The sequence below is a fragment of the Parasteatoda tepidariorum genome, chromosome 3, assembly GCF_982258835.1.
Source record: "Parasteatoda tepidariorum strain Cologne lab strain chromosome 3, Ptep-v5.0, whole genome shotgun sequence".
Taxonomy (NCBI): domain Eukaryota; kingdom Metazoa; phylum Arthropoda; class Arachnida; order Araneae; family Theridiidae; genus Parasteatoda; species Parasteatoda tepidariorum.
The window spans coordinates 85,320,189-85,343,659 of NC_141757.1; the positions used below are offsets into that span (position 1 = coordinate 85,320,189).

General features: G+C 30.4%; 1 protein-coding gene across 1 annotated transcript in view; it reads left to right on the plus strand.

Moving 5' to 3' along the window:
- LOC107436292 (intermembrane lipid transfer protein VPS13A) overlaps positions 1-23,471 on the plus strand; it is a 169,547-nt gene that overhangs the window by 28,970 nt on the left and 117,106 nt on the right. The window contains 5 exon segments of the mRNA XM_087159737.1: positions 884-927; positions 4,793-4,835; positions 8,054-8,245; positions 17,667-17,725; positions 20,847-21,002. Coding sequence (XP_087015863.1) covers positions 884-927; positions 4,793-4,835; positions 8,054-8,245; positions 17,667-17,725; positions 20,847-21,002 — 494 coding nt within the window.

Genomic DNA, 23,471 nt, shown 5'->3' on the forward strand with positions numbered 1-23,471 from the left:
ATAAAACGGAACTGCCTGAAAGACTTCTAATCTAATGATCGGATTTTCACTTACTAGGATTTAAGGGTTTACAGTAGTGACCTCAAATATGATAATTTATATGTGCAGGCGGTATTTTAAGCTATGAAATCAGGCACAAAAACATATTTCCCCATAATCCCTATTAAATATATCTCATGTTATATGAGCGGTACCCGCATTCTAGAAAATATGGCTCCAAAAATTTGTTCCAAAGAGCTGTCAAAGATTTGGACCCTTTAATGTTCATTATACTTTTTCATAGTTCTCTATATCTCGAGAGTTGTTTAAGTGAATTGAAAAATTTTTGCACTCAATTAAAAAGTTCATTTATCCGAAGATGTCATAATTATTTAGTATTTTTTATTTAATAATGGTCGAAAATGATGTGTAAAAAATTTTACATTATTTTGAAGAATGTAATTTTATATGTCAGAATAATAAATTTGAAAACAAATGTCAAATAGTTCCTTAGGAATCGAATTTTAAATATCTGATTTTTTGAAATTCAATTTTTCAGAAACTATCCAACCAATTTTGCTCAAATTTTGTAGTTTGCCATGTAAATTTATCTTCCTTAAAATGATGTGAAGCATTTTATACCTTACAAGAAAAAGTAAATATTTACAGAAAGTTATTTTTTGCATGGATTTATCTTTGGGTAAACAAATTTTATAATTGCGAGCAAAAAAAATTTAAATTCGCTTAAAAAGTTTTCGAGATATAGCAAAATACGTAAAAAGTAAAATTAAAATCCATCACTAAACACTATCTTTTTCGATATCGGATGATGCTGATTTTGTTTAAAACAGTTTTAAATTTAGTTTTATTTATTTGACGTTAAGCACTTTTTTTTTAATTACAGGTACAGTTCATTTGACTGATCTACATTTGAAGCCAGAAGCTTTGGTAAATCTTTGTTTAGTAACTTTCTTTCTCATTATTGCTCACATTATTGCATTTATTGCTCACAACATTAAACAAATCAGTTGGATTAAGTTTTTTCTTAAAAAATACTGAACAATAAGTTCGATCACCAATTATTTTACTTTTTGGAAACATATAGGCAATGGTAATTTTTTTAATCAGTATTGCTTTGAAATAAGAGAATGCTAAAAAGTAAAATTAATTCAAACCATGAATATTTGTAATATTAGCCTTGAACACCCTTCGCAGATAAAGTTTCATAGAAGATAAGAAAAAAAGAGCGGCGTTAACATTAATGTTAGTTTTAGGTAATAAAACACAAAAATAAATATTATTGAATACCATTCTTAACTGTCTACATAAAAACCGGTTATGTAAGATAATAGCAAACTCTTTTATTGCTATTATTACCATCCGAAAAAATATATTTCATTATTGTTTACCAAATAAAAGCAAAGTAATAAGAGAAATAGAAAATATAGAAGTGTAAAAGAAAGTTAATTTAGCCAACAGTCATGTCGCTTTTCTGAAAAATTAAACTACTGGGTACTGAACATTTCGTACCATAATATCAATCGAAATTGTTGCAACTGTGTTCTCCTCCAAATGAAGCAATCCAGGTTCAAATACCAGCGATGGCTGATCTATTCATTATTCCTGCTTGCATCGACCACATTCAAATATCCTTAATGGTAGATTGATCGTTGGGAAAAGTCCCTTGCCGTTAGACTAACTGAGAAATATTTGCGTTGTTTTTCTCTTCATTATATGCAAATTTCATCTTTCAAAACGTGGCAACAGCCGTATGAACTATGAAAGTGTGGCAACAGCTGAGCTTGACTATATGTATATCTATGCTTTTATCCCAAAAAATATCTAAGTTTTAAGTGTATTTATCATTTTATCTTTTCCATATTTAGTTTATTTAATATACATAACAGGTGTCATAAATAACGAAATTCAGTCACTAAATTTTACTTCTGAAGCAAGTATTACAATTATGAAATGCAGCGCACGTCAAGAATTAATCATGAAACGAAGCGCATGTCCAAATTTAATTCAATTCAATGAATGCAAGGGTGTTTTCCACTTTTATTGCGGAGGATTTACCGAGTGAAGATTTCGACTTCCTGAAGATAGGAAGAATATTTGGAAATATACGAAACGTCAAAATGAACTTCTCGGCAGCAGGAATCACTTTCTGCAGAAAACGTTGAACCAGTCAAAATCTGCATCTATTATGGAGCTAAAGAACATGCAAGCTTTAGCTCTGGTGAATATGAAGTCGTAGAATTAAAATCTATTATCGAACAACAATTCATAGTATATAGTAAAACCCTGAACTTCCGAGAAACAATAATCAAAGATCTCGCGTAAATAATGAAGTCCAAGTAGTAGGAAAATCAATACTCAATTTCTAAATCTGATGTCTAAAAATACAAGACAGACATTGATGTCTTTAAAACTGAATCGTTAAATATTCAGCAATACTATAGACTCACAGAACTTGCAATTAAAGACTAGAAATAAATTGTTCAATTTTAAACTCTTTGGATGCACTGTTAAAATTTTCATTCGAAAATTATGCTAAAATAACTGGCAGCTGTCTGTCCATCCGATTAACCGTAAAGTTTACGGTAAAGAACATTTTTTCTCTTTATGGTTTTGAAACCATTTATAAAAAGTATGGTTATAAGACCGTGAATACAAAACTATACGGCTTTTTAACCATTTACAACTAGCATTTTTCAAAAGCGTGAAAATTTTTTTTTATTTAACTTGACGTAGGAGCTCGACTTTTCGTAAGGTAATGGGCATTGGAGAGTGCCGTACACTGGAAATTCTTCATGTGTTGAAAGGAATGGAAGAAATATTGTGGTGTCAACACTAGGACTTGAACTCGAGTTCTGCCGCTCATGAGATTGATAGATTAGTCCGCTCGACTATGACATGTATACAGGTGTAAAGAACTAAGTAGCTTCCTTAAGTGGTTCCAGTTGGTGCGATAAAATTCTGGTTGTTTAACTGTATTAGGTGAAAGCAGTTAATAAACAGTTTGATTACCATTTTATTGATGGTTACTTGACTGTTTTGATTAAAAATGGTAAAATAACCATTCAATAAATTGTTATTTAATCACTTTTACCGAGAAATTTTTAACAGTGCGTAAACAGGTCAGACAAAATTGTCATTGCAAATCGTACGCAATCATCACACCAAGATAGACACAAGCCGATTGTTATTCAATTCAAAACGCAAGCCTAGTTATATTGTTGTTCAGTAGCAGCAAAAAAACTCAACTTCGAATGTATACTCCAGACCCAGAATGTATACTAAATACTGAGGTGTACTTCGAATATATACTCAGAATGTATACCTTGACACAACTCTGATCTATATCAACGAGCACTTGGCCCCATGTATAAAAAAAACTATAATTCCTCTCAAAACAATTCAAACGTGACAAACGTTACAAATGTGTACTCATAGTACCTTATTAACATTTAATTTTATAGTAAATTATATAAATATTACGATACATTAAACAAATACAAAGCCCAATTAAAACAACTATTTACAGTACAGAGAGCGGCTCAAACACATTGATGGACAACCAAAAACTTTTTTATTTGTTTTGGAACAATTTTTTAATGAAGCTTTTTGTGATGAAATTACGAATACTAAAAGTATGGCATGATTGCGTCTTGCGGAATGAAGTACGACTATTTATCTAATTCCCAACATTCACCAGACGTAAATTAAGAAAACAAAACAGATTTGAAAAGGAAAACACAAAGTCTTAACACTACGCAAACGGAAAAATAAAAGATAAAAAATAAAACTATGGAAACTGTGGTAGTCGAGAGACAAATCAGAGAAGAATGCATTTCCGTGCGATATTATGGGCTGGTGAGGAACCCATGCCGCTAACCAGGACATAAAGACAACTTAAAAAGAAACAAGTTTCCAGAGCATGAAAAGGTGGGAAGAATTTTGGAGTTAACGAAATTAAATTTATGCCCAAGGTAAATTTATGCCAATGTGCAGCAGCAGATGATGCATCAAATTCTTGATTCCAGACTTATCTATCGTGTTATCTTAATCTACGTTTGAAGCGCATTTGGTTTGCCCGATATAAGTTTATTTAATATTCTGCAAAATACATTACTTTTAAATGCAGGCAGTTTCTATAGCATAAAAAAATGTTGTCTGCAAATTTTAAATCTCACTCTCAAAAAAAGAATTTGAATACTTCAAATAATTTAGAATATTTTTCAGCACTTAAACATTTATCAATAACTATTTTCCGAATTTCCAGTGAAGCGATTCACAATATCTTCTGTTTCAACGATGCTCTCTCGGCCAAGCAAGCAAAGAATGCAATCAGTTCCATTGAGAGGCTGGAACATTTCTCAGATGAGGCCAAGTTCAGTTTCGCCAAACGTCCTTGCGAGAAAGCATTCGAACCGACTGGTTCTCCCCTTCTCCCCCCCCCCCATCTAAGTAACATTTTATTATTATTAATATTATTATTTTCGTTTTCATTATTCTTTTTTTTCTTCACTTTCGGTAAGACAGAGAATGCAAGTCGTTTAACCTACTTCCCATTACACAACACGGCGGAATCGAGACCCCAGGCGTTTATTTGTTTTTTCCCCCCCTTTCTCTGTTTTAACCATTGCTTACTGTCATTAAACCACATTCCCTTTTATTCTTTCGAGAATATATATGAGTTACGTTTAATCTGGAGAAAAAATCTTCTCCGTTTCTGGTTTGTTTCGTTTTTCATTGTTTTTTCGTTTATTATAATTGTTTTGTATTATCTGTTTTTTTTTATTTTTTATAGGCTGGATTTGATCTTCCTATTGAAGTAAAAGGAGGATGCATTGGTATGTATAGCGCTAAAAGTAAACAATGTTTTAAGCAAATAATCCCAAGAACCTGAAGCGGAAAGATATTAATAGATTAAAAACTTCATTCGCTTCAAAAATATATAAAATAAAAATAAATCCACCTCTCCATAGCAAGTGGAAATGTTTGCCCCTCTTGGCCACTGTGGTTTTCCTTGCTATTTTTTCACCCTTTTTCTCTCTTAACTACTGTGTTTTTCCAGTTTTGTTTCTCACTTTTATTTATTCATTTCTCTTTGGCAACATTACGTTTTATATTTCAAATCACTTTTATTTCTTCTCATTCACGTCTGGCAAGTCTGGAAAAGGTGAGCCTGTTTTGGAGCGACTGAAACATGTCGACTGCTACTTTCAATTTGTATATTTTCGAAGCGAATGAAGTTTTTAATTTAGTGAAATATTGTTTTAGTTTCTTGTAAATTTTTTAAACATTTTAAAAAACAATTAACAGTCCATTGAATTATGAAGTTGATGTAAAGATGCTGATATCACAAGAACGAAAAATAAAAAAAAAACATATATATATATATATATATATATATATATATATATATATATATATATATATATATATATATATATATATATATATATATATATATATATATATATATATATATATATATATATATATATATATATATATATATATATATATATACGGAGTTAACGACCATGCTAACCTTCATCTATCAAAAGGTACCTCATGATTGAATCAAGTTAGCATGTCTTATATACCAGTGATTGATGTTTAATTTTCGTAGTGTTAGTTACGCTACAATCATATAGCCACCAAAAATTATGTTACATCTGGAGTTGCAACTTTTAGAGATTTACAAAGCAAGATTTGTAAATTTATTAAAAAAAATTTTTACAAATTTGCAAATTTTCTGTTTTATTTTTCTTTCTTATTTTTCGTTAAAAAAATTTTACAAAAGATTTTTTAAAAAAACACCATCACGTATCATCATATATATATCTATTGGGTAGACTATATTTGAGGGTGCCCCCGCTAAGTGTGATCGCGAAGCTGGACGATGCTAAAAACCAATTGTGATTCTGATTAGTTTAGATTTTAATTATGATTCTGATTAGTTTAGAATTTAGCGGTGTTTTTAAATGAATTTTTAAATGTAATTTCAGAGATTCCTTAGTTCTACTTTGGATACCGGCTGGTAAGGTTACTTTTGCTTCTGGTACTAAAAATGAATACTGTCAATAAGATAAATCTTAAGTTTCTGTACGATTTGAATAACAATGGAAAAAAAGCAGTGATTGACTGGTGTATGAATGAAGGTTTAATTAGTAATATATATAAATGTCCTGTTTGTGGGTTACCATGGCGTTCCGGGCAACTAAGTATGGCGCCAAACATAAGTCGCCAATTTCGCCAAGGGGCACCCTCAAGTATATTTTTCCCTATCTATTATATTTTGATCAACATATGCATCACTCATAACTTACATCTTCGTTGCAATCTATTTTCTTAATTATATATCATCTACAAAACACGCCTCTTTTTATAGCCAAACTTAAGAACACTCTAGCGTTAGCACAAAATAGTTTCCGTTTGTTGACATCGAAAATTCTGAAAGCATTTCAAGCATAAAAACGGAAGATATCAAGATGAGAAAATTAGCTTACAGCTTGCATCGAGAAATAAAATTAAATTATTAATACGGAAATTAACAAAGTAAAAGTACTTCACTGAATAATTAATAAAAAAGGGGCAGAAGTAGAGAAAGTATGAGGATAGCATGACAGTTGAGAATTGAGAATATCCTACAGATAAGATAGTCTTAACCCGTAAGTCCGAGAGCGGGCTCGTTCATTGAAAGCCGATTTTGAGCTCAGACTCATAATAAAATTTCGATAAGCTTCTTTACTTCTTAACGTTTAGTTCAGTTATTAAGTATAATAAAATGTTTAAGTTTATAAGGTTAGCGAACTTTAACACCCTTTGGAGGTTAGCGAGGAGAGACGAAGCCGCCAAGTTTACAGTAGTTCTTGTCCGTACTGACAGAGTCCTAGAACGTGAAGATCCGATCATTAGATCAAAAATTATTCAGGGTGGTCAGATTTTTTTGGTGTACTGTGCACACATTTTAAAAAACTAATATTTCCTAAATAAAATAAACTCGTGTCTTTTTGAAATAGAGCTATAAAGTTATAATTCCACTGAGATGATAACCATACATCTTTCATGGAGATATGAAAAGGTTATGGACACAAGAATAAAATCTATGGTAAAAACAACACTGGTACGAAAATAGATCCTAATCGAGCAATCATTTCACAACATATGGAGTCGTAAACAAATATTGTAGAACAAAATCATGATATTATTGAAAAAAGGATGATAGCTGAGTAAATCTAGTCTTATTAAATCAGTAGCTTGATTCTCCATGATCCTTACTTTTACTTCGAAGTTAAAAATAAAACTATATTACTAACATACAACGAAGAGCCATTACATTATGACCACCCTGCTAATAACATGTAGGACGACCTTTAGCCCTCAAAACTGCTAGCACCCGCTGTGGCATTGATTCCACAAGGTGCTGATAGGTAGTCTGAGGTATCTGGTACCAAGCGCTCACCAACTGGTCCTGCAATTCCCTCACATTGCGAGAGAGTAGCGTGGCAGCACGAATTTGGTTTTCCAAGTAGGACCGCAAATGCTCTATTGGATTAAGGTCAGGTGAATTTGGGGGCCAAGACATGACTTGAAAGTCACTGGAATGTTCCTCGAACCAATCCATGACGATTCGACCCTTATGACATGGTGCATTATCCTGTTGGTAAACATCATCCCCCGCAGGAAAAACTGTTGCCATGAATGGGTGATCCTGGTCTGAAACTATGTTCAAGTAGCTTACAGACGTCAGGGACTGTTCTATGAGGATTATGGGTCCTAATGTGCCCCATGAAAACATTGGTCCTGGGCGAGAAACCAGGAAAACCTGGGCGAGCCCATTGTTATAGATGAAGGGTGGTCAAAATGTAATGGCTCTTCGGTGTATTTGTTCATTAAAAAATTATAATGAATACCAAGTAATTATTGCTGAAAACTGAAATGAAATTATTTCTTTCGAAAAAATATTAAATTATTATTTAGTAACTAGTTATTAATTATTTCATTTCAGTCTCTGTTTAATTTTTAAAAATAGCGTTTCCGCTAATGAGTTTTATTTTAGGGAAAATTTCTATCGATATTCCATGGACATCGCTGTACTACGAGCCCGTGCTCGTTCACATAGAAGAAGTTCTTGTATTGGCCGGTCCCACAGCTGATCGTAAATATGACCCAGAAAGGGATAAGCGACTCTCAAGAGCACACAAGAACAAACGACTGGAGGATGTTAAACCACCAGATCCTGATGCACCAGGTATGTTAAACTACATTCATATGTGGGTAGTAAATGGGTAGACAAAATACTGAATTATTTATAGGAATGCTTCGAAGTAAATTAAAAAGCTATACTTGTTGTAAACAAAATAGGCATCTTAACGTTTCGCGATTTTCCCACTCTCCGAACTTTTCCCCTCTCCATTACCATGGTTTCGGTAAATCTTACTTTTTCCCCATGGCAGTACATTTCTGTAAGCAGATGGAATTTATTGACGTGGGGAAAAGTAAAGTGTTCTGCAAATATATGATAAAGTAGATTCTTATGAAACACTCTATATATATTAAGTGAATAATCAATCGGAACTGTAAAGGAAATGTTAACCTGATACAGTAAGAACTTCCTTTTACCTTAAAAATTATAAAGGTGGAAAATTTGACACATTTTGAGTGCTCAAGAGAAAGCGCCCATTCTCAAGATTCACCAGGCGTGAGTGAAGAAAACGCACTGATTTGAAGAAGAAAATGCAAAGTTGTCCATAAAAAAAGAAAATTGTGATCTAAGTGAAAACAAAACTAGAAAGACCGAGAGGAAAACTAGGGTGGTATGACTCTCGAAACGTTAGGGAGGATTGGTAACTTTATCCCTATTACGGGATCAAACCCATTATTTTTAGATGCGATAATTATTTTTTTCCATCGAATTTGCTCGTTAACTAAGTATTATTAACATTAACAAACTATACACTCTAAATAATCAGTTCAACATTGAAGCAAAATATCATTACCCTGAAACCTTAATATAATATTGAACTGAACCAAACTTCTGTGCAATTTGTGCCATGGTATCGTCTAAAGAAGTTTAATAAGACCAATTTCTCACCATGATAAATTTGCAGTAAAATTAAGCGGTATTATCGTTTAACAAGCTACAAAATTTCTAACAATTTACAATTTTAAATTATATAAAGTCAAACAAAATTTTGAGCGAAACTGTATACTTATTGTGTATAGTGTTAAAATATGTAACTTATTTTCATATGCTTTATTCATTATAATTTTTTTTATTTCAATATTCAAAACCATTTCTTATTATACACTGAGAAAAAAGTATGGAAAAAATACCTGAATATGGTAAAATTTACTGAATTTTTAGCTTTATTTGAATATTAAGAAGCTCAGTAATCTTTACCGAAGAGCTTTGGTAATGATTTTGGTTAAATTATGAACGGTAAAACTACCAAATGAATGATTCAAATATACCGTTCATTTTGCTTTTATTAGCCAGAATTATGATTTTTATTGCTAAAAATATCATTACCATGCAGTATGGTAGTCTTTTTAAAACATTTTTCTCTGTGTATAACTATGCATACTACAGCAATACTTTTATCGATTTCTATTTCAAATTGAGCTTCTGTTGCAAGCTTTAATTGTACATTCCCAAACTTTTAAACAACAACGAAATTATAATTTTAAACCATTTCATTTCTTTTGCATAAATGTGTTAGCCAACAATCTCTTGACAATGTATCATTAAATCGAGTATGAAATATTATACACCATTACACCACATAAATTTATTCGAATAATCTCAAAAAACAATAGCTTACAAGAATACCCTCCATTCAATTTATTTTCTATGGAAATATAAATATATGGATACGCGGGGAGTCACGTTTCTGCCGTCAAATTTGCCAGCAATAAAACCATAAATACCTCTTGTAAGCAAGTGAAAACAAATGTAACCCTCCCGATAACCTACTCATTTTATTAAACAATTTCTCATGCTTCTTCTATTCAAATTTCACTCAATGAAAACGATCCAGTTCACGGTGTAATAGTCAGGCTCGCGTGACAAATCCATAAAAGAATTGTTAGGGCGTCAACTGCATGACCATTGTGGTTTAGACGCGAGACTATATCACCAGACATAAGGGTTATCATGATGGACCTATTGTTAACCAATTCTTCCCTTTAATGCATTTTCTTATTGAATGGACCTGCAAAACAGTTACAGCATGTTATGAATGGATGGATATGAAACAAATTCCTATTAGGGTTTAATGCCATTGATATTATGGGTATTGTGTGATTATTCCAGAGAAATATTTAGAACAGTAGCTCATCGCTGTCTATAGGAAATAGTTGTAATACACCCGTCTTTGTCAATTAAATATTCATAATAGTATTTTTTTCCAATTTGGATACGTTTCGTTCCTCTACAGATTTCAATATTTTTACTTATCTTTATGTATATTAAAATTAGAATCACGGGTACATGATTAATAAAATGCTGTGAATGAATTAAGAGAGAATTAAGAGCTAATTAAGAAATGCTAATTATGGAATGCTAAAAGAAGAAATGGTAATTCTGAATAAAAATGAAAAGATGTAAATGCGGGAGAAACTTTTCATTGAAAATTTACCCAATTGCAGAAAAATTAAATCTTGGGTATCTGGTTAAGAGGACTCTATAGCGTGGGAGAAAGTTTTCCTAGCAAATTTACCTAATTGTAGGGATTGGAGTCATTGGAAACTGATTAAAAAGAGTCTATACCGGGGGAGAAACTTTACTTAACAAAGTTACCGAATAGCAAAAACTAGAATCGTCTAAATGCAAAAATTAGAGTCACTGGTACCTGATTAATAGGACGTTATATAAACTTTTCATGGCAAATTTACCTGATTTTAAAAATAAGAATCGTTTAAATCCTGAAATTAGAATCACGAGTACATGATTAAGAGAATATTATATAAATTTTTCATGGCAAATTTACCTGAAATAAGAATCGTCTAAATACAAAAATTAGAATCATGGGTCCTTGATTAAGAGGATGATATGCCATAGGGGGAACTTTTCATAGCGAATTTCTACATTGTGAAAAATTCCGGATCAAATTACAATACAAATTACTGGCACCCTGAGGGTAGCATCCGTAAAATCCATTTTACCTTGAAAACTATTTTTACCATAAAAGTTTAAACCGTCATTTTTACAGTAACGTTTATTTAATTAGAGTAATTCAGTGGTTTTAGTGTAATTATTACTGTAAAAATTACCGCGCATATCAGATCTTTGTTCCATGAAAATTAATTTTACAGTGAAATGTAGCAGAACCTTTAGTGCCGGTGGTATTTTCTAACGTAACTTGATCCGATGGTGATGACGTTGTTATTATTGGTATTGTGAGATTATTCAAGAAATGTTTAATACAATACCCATCATTGTATATACGAAATAGTTGTAATATAACCGTCTTAATATATTCAATTAAGCATTCATAGTCTTTCTTCCAACGTGTATATACGAGGGTTGCTATTTATATTTCTGGCCTAATAATGAAAAAACAAACATGTAGGATCGAAATTGGTTTTATTGTTTTTCAAAATATTCTCCATGATGATCAATACACTTTTGCATGCGTTTGAACCAATTTTCAAAGCACTTTTTCCAGTCCGATTGAGGTAACTCCAAAACATGCGTTTTGAATGCATCAACCGCTTCTTCGGGAGTCGAAAATCGTTGTCCACGTAATTTATTTTTGATGTGTGGGAATAAGAAGAAGTCATTGGGTGCCAAATCAGGGCTGTACGGCGGATGATCCATCAGTTCGATCTTTCGCTCCGTCAGAAATGCCTTTGTTTGAGTCGGTGTGTGAGAGCTCGCATTGCATGATGAAGAATGATTCGCCTGTTCTTCTGCTTTTTTCGAATTTCTCCGATGACTTCTAGCAAACAAATGGTCGTGTACCATTCAGAATTGACCGTCCTGCGTTGCTCTAACGCCACTGCTGCCACATGACCGTTAATGCCGAAGAAACAGGCAATCATTTGTTTCGATGTGCTTCTTCCTCGAACAACTTTTGTTGGTTTTGCCTCGTCTTGGAAGACCCATACAGTTGATTGCTGTTTTGTTTCCGGCTCATATGCATAGATCCATGATTCGTCACCTGTGTAGATGTTATACACAGCCTTTGATGTACCTTGAGCGCATTTTTCCAACATTTCTTTGCACCAATCGACACGAGCCTTTTTTTGAGCGTTTGTCAGATTATGCGGGATCCAACGCGAAAATTTTTTTTTTACGCTCAAATGTTCATGCAATATTTTATTGATGCTAGTCATACCAATGTCCAAAGATGCCTCTATCTCACGGTATGTCACATGACGATCTTGCTTTATCAGTTCACGCACAGCATCGATCTTTTTTGGCACAACAACGGATTTTGGACGACCTGCACGGGATTCGTCCTGGATCGAACATCGACCACGATTAAATTCGTTATACCAATTTTTTACAGTGCTGTAGGATGGCGCTTTATTGCTGAATAAGGAATTAAGTTGATCGAAGCACTCTTGTCTTGACAATCCACGTCGAAAGTTATGAAAAATAATGGCACGAAAATGTTCACGATTCAATTCCATTTTTTGAAAGAGAAGAACTTTTCAATTTACTGTCAACAACACAAATGAAGCTATAATGGTAAATCGTCTGCTGAATTTATGTTTAAAAATATCAAACTTTCGATTAAAATCGGCTGCGGTCGCCTTGCAACACTGTTGCCAAGGCCAGAAATATAAATAGCAACCCTCGTGCATCTGCTAATCGTTTCGCATATTAAAATTACAAGCATATGAAGAACTATTAAAAGAAATTATAAAGAAAACGCTACAGAGCTGGAGAAACTTTTCACGGCGAATTCTGTTTCACCTCCATTAGTATTTTAAAATTTAAAATATCCCAAACATGAGTTCAAACCTAGAGTAAACCATGAAGTTTCAAATTCTGAAAAAAATGTTTGCAGAACATCAAAATTCAATCAAATTATCTCAGGATTATTTCTCCACTACGTAATCCAGAATAATCTTACCATAATTTGTTTGCAATCAAATATTTTGGAAAAAATAAAGAAGAAAAGGAAAAACATTTTCAGCATTTGAATTTTTAATGTTTTCTCTGGGTTTACGTGAGCTTGCTTCTTCCGTATTTTATGTTTTAATTTACTTTTGTAAGTTGAAATTACTTTTAATGCCATAAAGTATTTCTCCCGTGATATAGCGTCCTCTTAAGTTTTTACGCCACTTTCAACTTTTCAATTATGGTTTTCATTTTTATTCATTTATATATGTACACTTTTAGAAATTTCTCGGCAAAAATGGTTAAATAGCAATTTATTTAATTGCTTTTTGCCATATTCAACCAAAACAGTCTAATAATCATAAAAAAGAGGATATGCGAACTGTTAAGTGTGAGAAAAAAATTTTATTGATAGGGTTTTCCTAATATAGTTAAACAACCAGAATTCTATTCGTGCCACCTAGGCCTACTTTACGAAGCCATTTTGTTCTTTGAAGCTGAGTACATACTGTAGCTCAGAGGGTTAATCTGTCCATCTCATGACTAGCTGGATGAACAAGGGCTCGAATCCCAGCTTTGATACCCTAACATTTCTGCCATTGCTTCATTGCATGAAGTGTTTCCAGTGTCCTGCCTTTTTCAATTGGTGACTTTGGACTGTTAGAATACGAAACTATCATTAACGAATGAATGGAGCAGCACCACAGAGCTTCAATGTCCAATTAAGTTTCATTTTTACAGTGTAGAACTTATGCTAGTCGTAAATATTTGTAAAACCATATAGTTTTATATTCACTGTATCAGTTTCAAATCAGTATCAGTATATTTCAACTGTATCAGTATTTTTCAACTGTATCAGTTTCAAAACCGTAAAGGTAATAAATGTTCCTAACCGTAAACTCTTTGTTAAATCAGATAGACAGGCAGCTTCAGGTTATTTTACTGTAATTTCAGATTCAGAATTCAAATAGTGTAGGATTAGTTTAACAATGCGATTTATTTTTAAAGCATAGAAAACGTATTTCAATAATCTTAGGTTGAAAAAAAATTATTATATCTGGATCGTATGAAAATTTTCGAATTTTCTTCTAATTTTTTCAAATGATTACTACCTAATTACTGAAACAGTTGAACACTTAAAATAGCTTAATGATATTATAATTAATTAATGAGATTATAATAATAATGATATTATAATAATGATGATATTATAATAATTTAAAATACTTCTAATGGAACAGTATAAGAAAAAGCAATGCAAAATCTGAATAAAATGAATTCTCTTGAAATTTTCTACGGTTCAAATTTTTAAAAATCTATTCCAATATATTTCATAAAAATTTATACGAAAAATAGTATTACTAATAAATTATTTACAATCGAAAAAAATATAAAAAATGTAAAAAATTATTTTGTTTTATTATTATAAAATTGTTATCATATCGTTGATGGCTCAAGAATAATTTTAAAAAAATCAGCAGAATTAAAATTACATCAAATTTGGATAGAATAAATTCTCATAATTTTTTTTTCTGTCCAAAATTTGTATTAATGTATTTCAAACGAATTAAAATGCTAAAGTAATTAAATTTTATTTTTTTATTCTTAAATTTTTAAAAAATAATTTATTGTTTTTAAAATAATTTTAACGCTTTGAAAACTGAAGGTATATTTGAAAAATAAATAAATGTAAAAATTAAATATATCAAATATAGCATCAGTTCTCATATTTAAAGATCTTTACAGCAAGTTACATATGGAACATCGTTATTGAAATAGTTTTCATTTTACGATCCCGAGATACTGTGACCTACTTTATAAAGAACAAATATTTTGATAGTTTTCCGTATCGAATCATTTTTTCAATTCGTATTATTGCTATAACCTTACAAACAAAAATATAAAACTATGTTTCACGATTTAAGAGCAATATAACTCTAAACCAGACTGCACGGCGAAAACATTTTGATGACATTATTGTACTGTAGGATAAAGACTTTTCCGGTGAAAAAAATTATTCCGGTTAGTAAAATAACGGTATTATAGCAATTAATTTGGTAATATTTCCCTTTATGTGGTTTACCAGAAATTCCGGCTTTCAAAACTATAGTTCTTGCTTCTACACATTTAGTGAAAAATACAAAACTGAAAAATAAATTTAGCCTAATAAATAGATTTTATAGCACGCTCTAAATTATCACAAAAAAATTACAAAACTTTGCTGCTTTTATTAATTATAAAATCATATTTTATTGTTATTTTTTCCGAGTTCATTACTAAAGCACTCCGGTAAAAAGTTCCGAGCTCTTTGGTGCTTTGCATAGAGCCAAAAACATGGTAAATTTTGTAATGTTCTGGTAGTTTAGATTATGCTTTTTGTCTCAGTGCGTTTTAATGAAAAATCAATTTCTTATAAAATAATGTATATAATCAGGATCTTGCCATGAAACTTTAAATTTTACTATGCAAAATAATAAAAACAATACAACTTTCTTTCATGTAGATAAACTAAGGTGTTATTTTTTGTTTTATGTTATAAGCTGATATGCAGTTTCTTTATGACATTGCTATCAGTGCATGAAGGATTCTTAAATATTTAAGGTTCCATAAAAAAGGGTTCTCCTTGTATAAGAGGTTCTCTTTTATGATTTTTGTAAGGGACGTGGACATAACCTTTCTGGAAAGTTTCTTATAATTAAACTAATATATATTCATAAGGAATGAAAACAACTTATTTAAAATTTAAAAAAAAGGGAGAAAAAAATATTATTTTAAATAAATTAAATTCTTAACTTAAATTTTAAAATGTCACTCTTCTTCAAACTTAGAATTTTTTTTTCATGAAATTTTTTATACATATCCGCTATATTCCGATAAATAATGGATAGTATCTGTGAAGATAAGAAATTATTTGAAATTCTAATATAATAAATTCTGTAAAAAACGCGATTTTTTTTATTTATTATGTGTTATGTATTTTATTAAAAAAATAATCTTTGTGTTTGTTTTTTAAAGGATCAATAAAATAAAAAACAATGATGAATGAAAAGCAATTAAAAGCAAAAGATTAATGAAATTTGCCGCATTTTGATTTTAAAATTAATATTTAATTTCGTTTTTCTTATTATATTTGCATGCTTGTAAGTTTTAACACCAAATCCTTCATAAAAACTGATGCAATATTGTATATTCTTTTTAAATTCATTTTATTTTATATTGAAATGATCATAGATCTTTAATTGCAAACAACCTTCAATTCTTAAAACAAATTTTAAAATAGTACTCAAATATAATATTATATCATTAAGCAAGTACGAATATCTAGTTAACTATCAAATGTTTATTCAATATTGTTGAGTAAATTTACTATAAAATTTTTGTTTAACCTTTAACTTTTTTAACCACAGTTTAAAACAATTTTCAAACCGATATCTTGCTAATATCTTAAACATTAGTCACTAAACCACAGCCAAATATCTAGTTAACTGCTAAATTATGATTAAATATTTTTCTCAAGTTGAATATTTTTTAGTAACATTGAAAAAAAAACTTACTTTTTTTTGTATAAACTTTTCTTTTTCTTAACCATAATTTAAGACAATAATCAAATGGATGCCATATTAATATTTGAGGTATTAGTCACTAAATCAGCAGCAAATATCTTTAACTATTGAATGATAATTAAATACCTTTCTTTTGTTCTATTTTTTGCTATATTGTGGAAAAGAACTGAAACAATTTTTATTTGTCGAAAAAAAGAACACATTTTATACCTCACTTAATATTTACAACAGAAGCATAAAAAAAATACAGCTAACAAAAGAAATGCATCTTTTTTTACCTGTCGTACTAGCGTTATTCTTAACCCTAATTTAATACAATAATCAAACTAATACAATAATGATATTTTAAACATTGTCACCCAACCAGATGTCACTATCTTTAACTATTAAATAATAATTAAATATCTTTCTCATATATATATATATGTTTAGTCCGTTACATTGAAAATAAAACTGAAGCAATTTTTATTTGGCGAAAAAAATGCATATTTTTCACCTCATTTAATATTTATTTCAGAAGAATAGATTAAACTATTGCTGACAAAGCAAACACATCTTTTTTCCCCTTCGTGCAAGCTTTATTTTTAACTATAATTTAAGACAATAATCAAATAGATGCTACAATAATATTTTAAAACATTAATCATCAAACCAGCAGTAACTATCTTTAACTATTAAATGATGATTAAATATTTCTCTCGAGATACATTTTTTGTTACATTGAAAAAATACTGAAACAATTTTTATTTGACGAAAAAAGTACATATTTTTCACCTCATTTAATACTATTAACATCAGAAGCATAAAAAAAAACTACCGCTGACAAAACAAACACATCTTTTTTTGCCTTCGTACAAGCTTTATGTCTTTAAATTATACTCAAGAATGTATCCGCTCAAGCGATATCAAATTATCATCACTTTCTCACTCATAAAAGCAAAGCTGTACCATAAACAACTCCGCTAGCTTGTTTTCTGGAATTCACTTTTTTCCCCTTCAAATTGATTGAATCTGTTTTTGTTTTTTTTTATTTGTAGGAGATCGGCCCAGGGGTTTTATGGAAAACTTGGCAACGACGATTGTCAACAATGTCCAGGTGAGTGGAGCGTGAAGGAATGAAAACCAGTCGCTGCTTTTCTCTGATACTTGTCGCCATCTTTGACCCAGATTTGAATGCTAAGATTTTACAATCTTAACACTATTATTAAAATAAAAATACATGATTTTTCCGATACATATGCATAAAATGCATACACGGAGAGAAAAGTTCTTAGAGAGTGTAACATTACCGAACTGTATGGCAATAACGATATTTAAACCATTCATTTAGTATTTTCTCCGTGCATATGGCAACAGTTTACGTGATATTCTGGCGTTTTCAAAAATACAGTTCTTATTACGACATATTTAGTAAAAAATACAAAATTGAGAAGTAAATTTAACCGAATAAATTATTTTTATGCTATGCTCTAATGCAGCTGTTCCCAACTATTTTTTCCAATGGAACCCTAAATGATCAACCTTCTTTTTTTACAGCATATTTAGTAAAAAATACAAAATTGAGATGTAAATTTAACCGAATAAATTATTTTTATGCTATACTCTAATGCAGCTGTTCCCAACTATTTTTTCCAATGGAACCCTAAATGATCAACCTTCTTTTTTTACAGCATATTTAGTAAAAAATACAAAATTGAGAAGTAAATTTAACCGAATAAATTATTTTTATGCCATGCTCTAAAGCAGCTGTTCCTAACTATTTCTTCCAATGGAACCCTAAAAAATCAACCTTCTTTCGACGGAGCCCCTCTTTTTAAAAAGTTTTTTACGGTAATTGTGAACGTTATTACTTATAAAAGACTATTTTTGAATATTTTATTAGAGGTATGAAGATTGCTTATTGTTAATAATCTTGTTTTACTAATAAATAATCTTACATTATTTATACGTCTGAAAGATGAATTTGCAGTCATTGTGCTATATGTCTAGTTATGAATTTGTTTTTGATGTATAAAAATAAGCTGAAAATGAATAAAATAAGACAAGTTATGGTTTACTTTGAAATGAAAACTTAAAAGAACTGCTTTAAGTTTTGAAAATTTGTTATTAGAGAATTTTATATATCTTTATTAAAGTTGCTAGTTATTTTACTTTGATTTGAAAAGCGTAATGAGAAATACTTATGCAATACTTTTATAAATGCTTGTTCTGAAGTACTTTGATAAATATACTTGTGATGAAATACTTTGATAAATGCCTGTTCAATTTATTCCATCTATTGTTATTGGAAATATTATATATTTTTTTAAAAATGCTATAGTCAGCCATAGTAAAAAGTAATTTCATAAAGGCAACTGAAAGATTAAATAAAGTCTTTAATTGATAAATAGAGTCTTTAATTGGTAATTAATATTTATTTTCCATTCATATACATAACAATAAATTTATTACCTTTTTGATATTAATTATTATTCGAAATTAAGGGTTTGGAACAGTAATTGGCGTTTTTTTAAAATTAAATTATAAAATAATCTTATGATATTAGCTTATTGATGGTATTATTATCTTATTACGTATTTAAATTATTAATACATACAAAATAACTACTGAACATTTTGGAGCAATGTTAAGAATTCACTATTCGCACTATTGCTAAACAATATATAAGACAAAAAATATTTAACGAGAGATTATAGTAACCAAAAATTAAAGTTGCACTGGTAACACAAGAAAATTATTATGTTTACGTTTTATACCAACACAATCAGGAACTAAATCAGTGGAACTAAGTCTATACGTTTCTACAGCATTCAATGATATAAATAATAGACCGTTTTCTCAATGTACAGCGCGTGAAAAAAAGTGGACCACCCTGTATAACTTTTGATCCTAATGATCAGATCTTCACTTTCTGGGACTCAATCTTAATGGTTCGAGGGAGTGCCTTAAAACATGCTAATTAATTAGTGCAGACGATATTTTGACTTACGAAATCAGACACAAAAACGTACTTTCTCTGAATAAACACACCTTTTTTTCAACGGATTCTGACTTCTGACCCTCAAAGTGTAGAGGATGGCCAAAACCTGGAAAATATGGTCCCAATAGTTTGGTCAGGAGAACGGTCCAAAGTTTAGACCTTTAAATTTTACTTTTTGCGTATTTCGCCATATATCGAGAACTTTTTAAGCAAATTAAAAAAAAAATTGCATATAATTATAAAATTCGCGCAGTTAAAAAATGTACAATTAAAATTTGGTCACAATTAAAAAATATTTATTTAAAAATAGTCGAAACAAATGCTTTGAAATTACGTAAAAACGATTGTATACCTTGCAGTTCACAATTTTTGGACTATTATTAAATAAAATAATAAAAAAATTAAAAATATCTACTAAAAATTTTTTCGCATGGAATTATCTTTGAATAAATGAATTTTATAATTTTGTGAAAAAATTTTTCCATTCGCTTAAAATGTTCTCGATATAGTATGGTGAAATACGAAAAAAATTAAAATGTAGATAATAAAGATAAAATTAAAATTAAAATGTAGGGGTCCAAATTTTGGACCTCTCTCTTGAGCAAACTATGGGTACAATATTTCCCAGATTGTGGTTATTCCCTATATTTTAGTGGTTAGAAATCCAAATCCATCAAAAAAAGGTATGTTCATTCAGAGAAAGTACGTTTTTGTGTATGATTTTTTAACTTAAAATATAGCCTGCACTAATTAATTAGTACATTTGAAGTCATCCCTTCAAACCATTAGGATTGAGTCCTAGACTGTGAATATCTGATCATTAGATCAAAAGTTATGCAGGGTGGCTCGTTTTTTTTCCTTCCTTTTTTGGCGTACTGCACAGTACCATTCACAAAGGTGCGATTTCCACAGCTGATTCCGACAGCATTTTATCTCACTAATTTGTGTGAAACATTGTTTTGGAAAAAAGTCTCAATTTTAATCAGATAATTTTAACATATTGAATTTAATTTGAATAAATTTAATTTAGATTTCAAAAGTAGTAAACAAAAAGTGTATTTAATTCAAATAATTAAAAGAATGAAAAAATTATTAGAGAGTATAAATAAATTAATTAATTAAAATTCCCAAGATTTTCAAATCTAGTTCTAAAATTTCATTCGTCTCTGTTTAATCTAATAAAATATAGCACTGCATTTGCCTCTAACAAACGTAATATATATAAACGTTTTTGTAGGTCTCTCTCCAAAATGTTCACATTCGTTTCGAAGACACAGTTTCCACCAGTGGACCTCTTGCCTGTGGTCTTGTTCTTCAAAACCTGACGGCAGTAACTACCAACAGTAAATGGAGAGCAACACAAATAGACGCAGAAGCAAAGAGTTTGTTTAAAGTAAATATTTGTGTTGTGTTTAAAACAAATACTTTCGAGTATAATGTTTGTTCGGTTGTGTTTGAAGCAAATAATTAATCCAAATTTATCAGAAAAAAGGTACGTTTATTCAAAAAAATACGTTTTTATGTTTTTTTCTGAAACTTTACCTTCTGCAAAAATTAATTTGAATATCAAATTTTTTTTTTCAACATTGCGATTGTATGTAAATGAAAATTTGATCAAAAGTTATTTAGATGCTCTGTTTTACATTTTGCGCTGTCTAAAAAAATGGAAGTAATTTAGCTATAACAAATGTAATGTGGGAGTTTTGTACCGTGTTCCAGTTGCCCCCATTTCAAGAATTTGTGCATTCAGTATACGTTGTTGCTATTTCTAATGCTTCTTGCAATACCAGCAAACAAAACAAATTTAAGGCAGAGGGTGCGTTTCTTGTTTTTCAGTGGCACAATCTATGGTCAAGAATACGACTTCAACCGTTTTAAAAGAATGACCCATTCATGCATTCATTCTTTCATACAAAGAACGTAATTTTGACTTGAACAAGAGAACAATAAATCTCCAATTCAGTACCCCCAGAGTTATAATTTGTGATGAGAAGTTCGCGGACTTTGTGACAAGACAAATTTAGACAAGATGCCAATACCCTACCAACCAAGCTCTCCCGGCCTTAGCGTATGTTGTTGATACCTTTAGCCTACTATACTATCTGAAGTATTGGTGACCATTTCAGGTTTTCCCGGCATGTGTTAGAAATCTTTTTTTTTTCTTCTGTAGCTGCTGAGTAAATTCTTTTCAATCAATTTGATAGGGAAATAAAACAATTTTACTTTATTTGAAAATAGAATTAATGTGATTAAATACCCAAATATTCAAATTAGTTTAAGGTAATATACTAGATTTTTTTTAAATGATTATTTTTGTTGGGCATAACAAAATTGAAAAAGTGTTTGTGTGTTGCACCTTGGACCAGTTTCAGTATTGCATCTTCTACCAGTCCAAGGTGGGGTAAATAAATCCACTTAGCTCAAATATTTGGATTTTTCCACTAGTAATGTTTAAAATGTTTATGCTCTTAGTAAAGCTATAAAGTTTTTGAAATATTCCGATAAAATATTATTTGTTCTAACGTTTATGATTTATTTTATCTTATGTTCGCTATCAGTATTATCGAAAGGGTAATATTCAATGGTCCATGACACATCATATAGTGGTTTAAGATATAGCACCATGCTGTACCTTGAACATTACGTCAAGTGCATGACAGAATTCGTTCCCGTATATATATCCAGTAAAAAAGTTAAAATTTGTCCAAGGTACAACTCTCTTTTCTGTATAAAGTTAGCTTAAAATCACTCGTCAAAAAAAAAATCCTTACACCCCCCATACTGTCAAAATTCCGGATCAAATTACGGAATAATGTATCGGCACTTCGGGTGCATCATACGTAGAATCTATTTTTTCGTAAAATTCAGTTTTACCCCTATTCAGTGAATCAGAGATTTTACGGTAATTATTACAGTAAAAATTACGGTTTATCAAATTTTTTTGTTCCGTATCATGTTCTGGTTAAAATTCGATTTAACTGTAAAAAGTACCGGCATCCTGAATGCCGTTACTTTTTGCTGTAATTTGATTCTGAACTTTTTACAGTGTATACCCATAAATAGCAAAAAGATTCTCAAATAAAACTACAGTTCGATTAAAAAGGATAGCTTGGCAACTTCTCAAACTAGTGTAATGTTGATTATAACATATTGCTTTGGAGAAAAGAATGAATATTCATCGATACCGATTAAGGGTAAATGGTTCGTGCATGCTTAATACCTAAATGGATTTTATATTCGAAGGGAGTATTTGGGCAACTTACATCAATTTACATTTCTTATGCTTCTTAGAAACCTAGATTTAGTGAAATTAAATTGATTATCATTAACGAGTACGTATTCCAAATTACTTCTCAGACACAAACAAACTAAAGATTTCAAGATATTTCAAGCATAAAGCACTTGCACCATAAAATAAAGCAAAAAAAAATTTTTAAGAGTTACTTACTGCGTTCTTAAAAAATGGGAGAAATAATCCGTCGTAATAATCCTAAAAAAATATCCTTTGAAAAAAAAAACGCTTCGATCTAAAACGTGAGATCGTGAAGTATGTTTTGCTTCCGGTTTAAAAGACTATCACGTTTTATATCTGTGAAAAGCTTTTGCCACCATGTTTACTAAGTAACAATAAAAATAAGTATAAAAGGCAGTTCCATTTGAAAATTGACGCCGTACTTTCTGCTTCGACTAACTTAATCGAAAAGCAAATGACTGCTAATGAAATGTCTATGAAAAATGCCTCAAAATAGATTGTGTAGTGTAATCATTTTATTTCCTCGACACTAAATAAATATTTCAAATTAAAAAAAAAGTGGAAGAAACGTTTAACAGTTTTATAGGCAGCTAACATTTGAATGCCGTT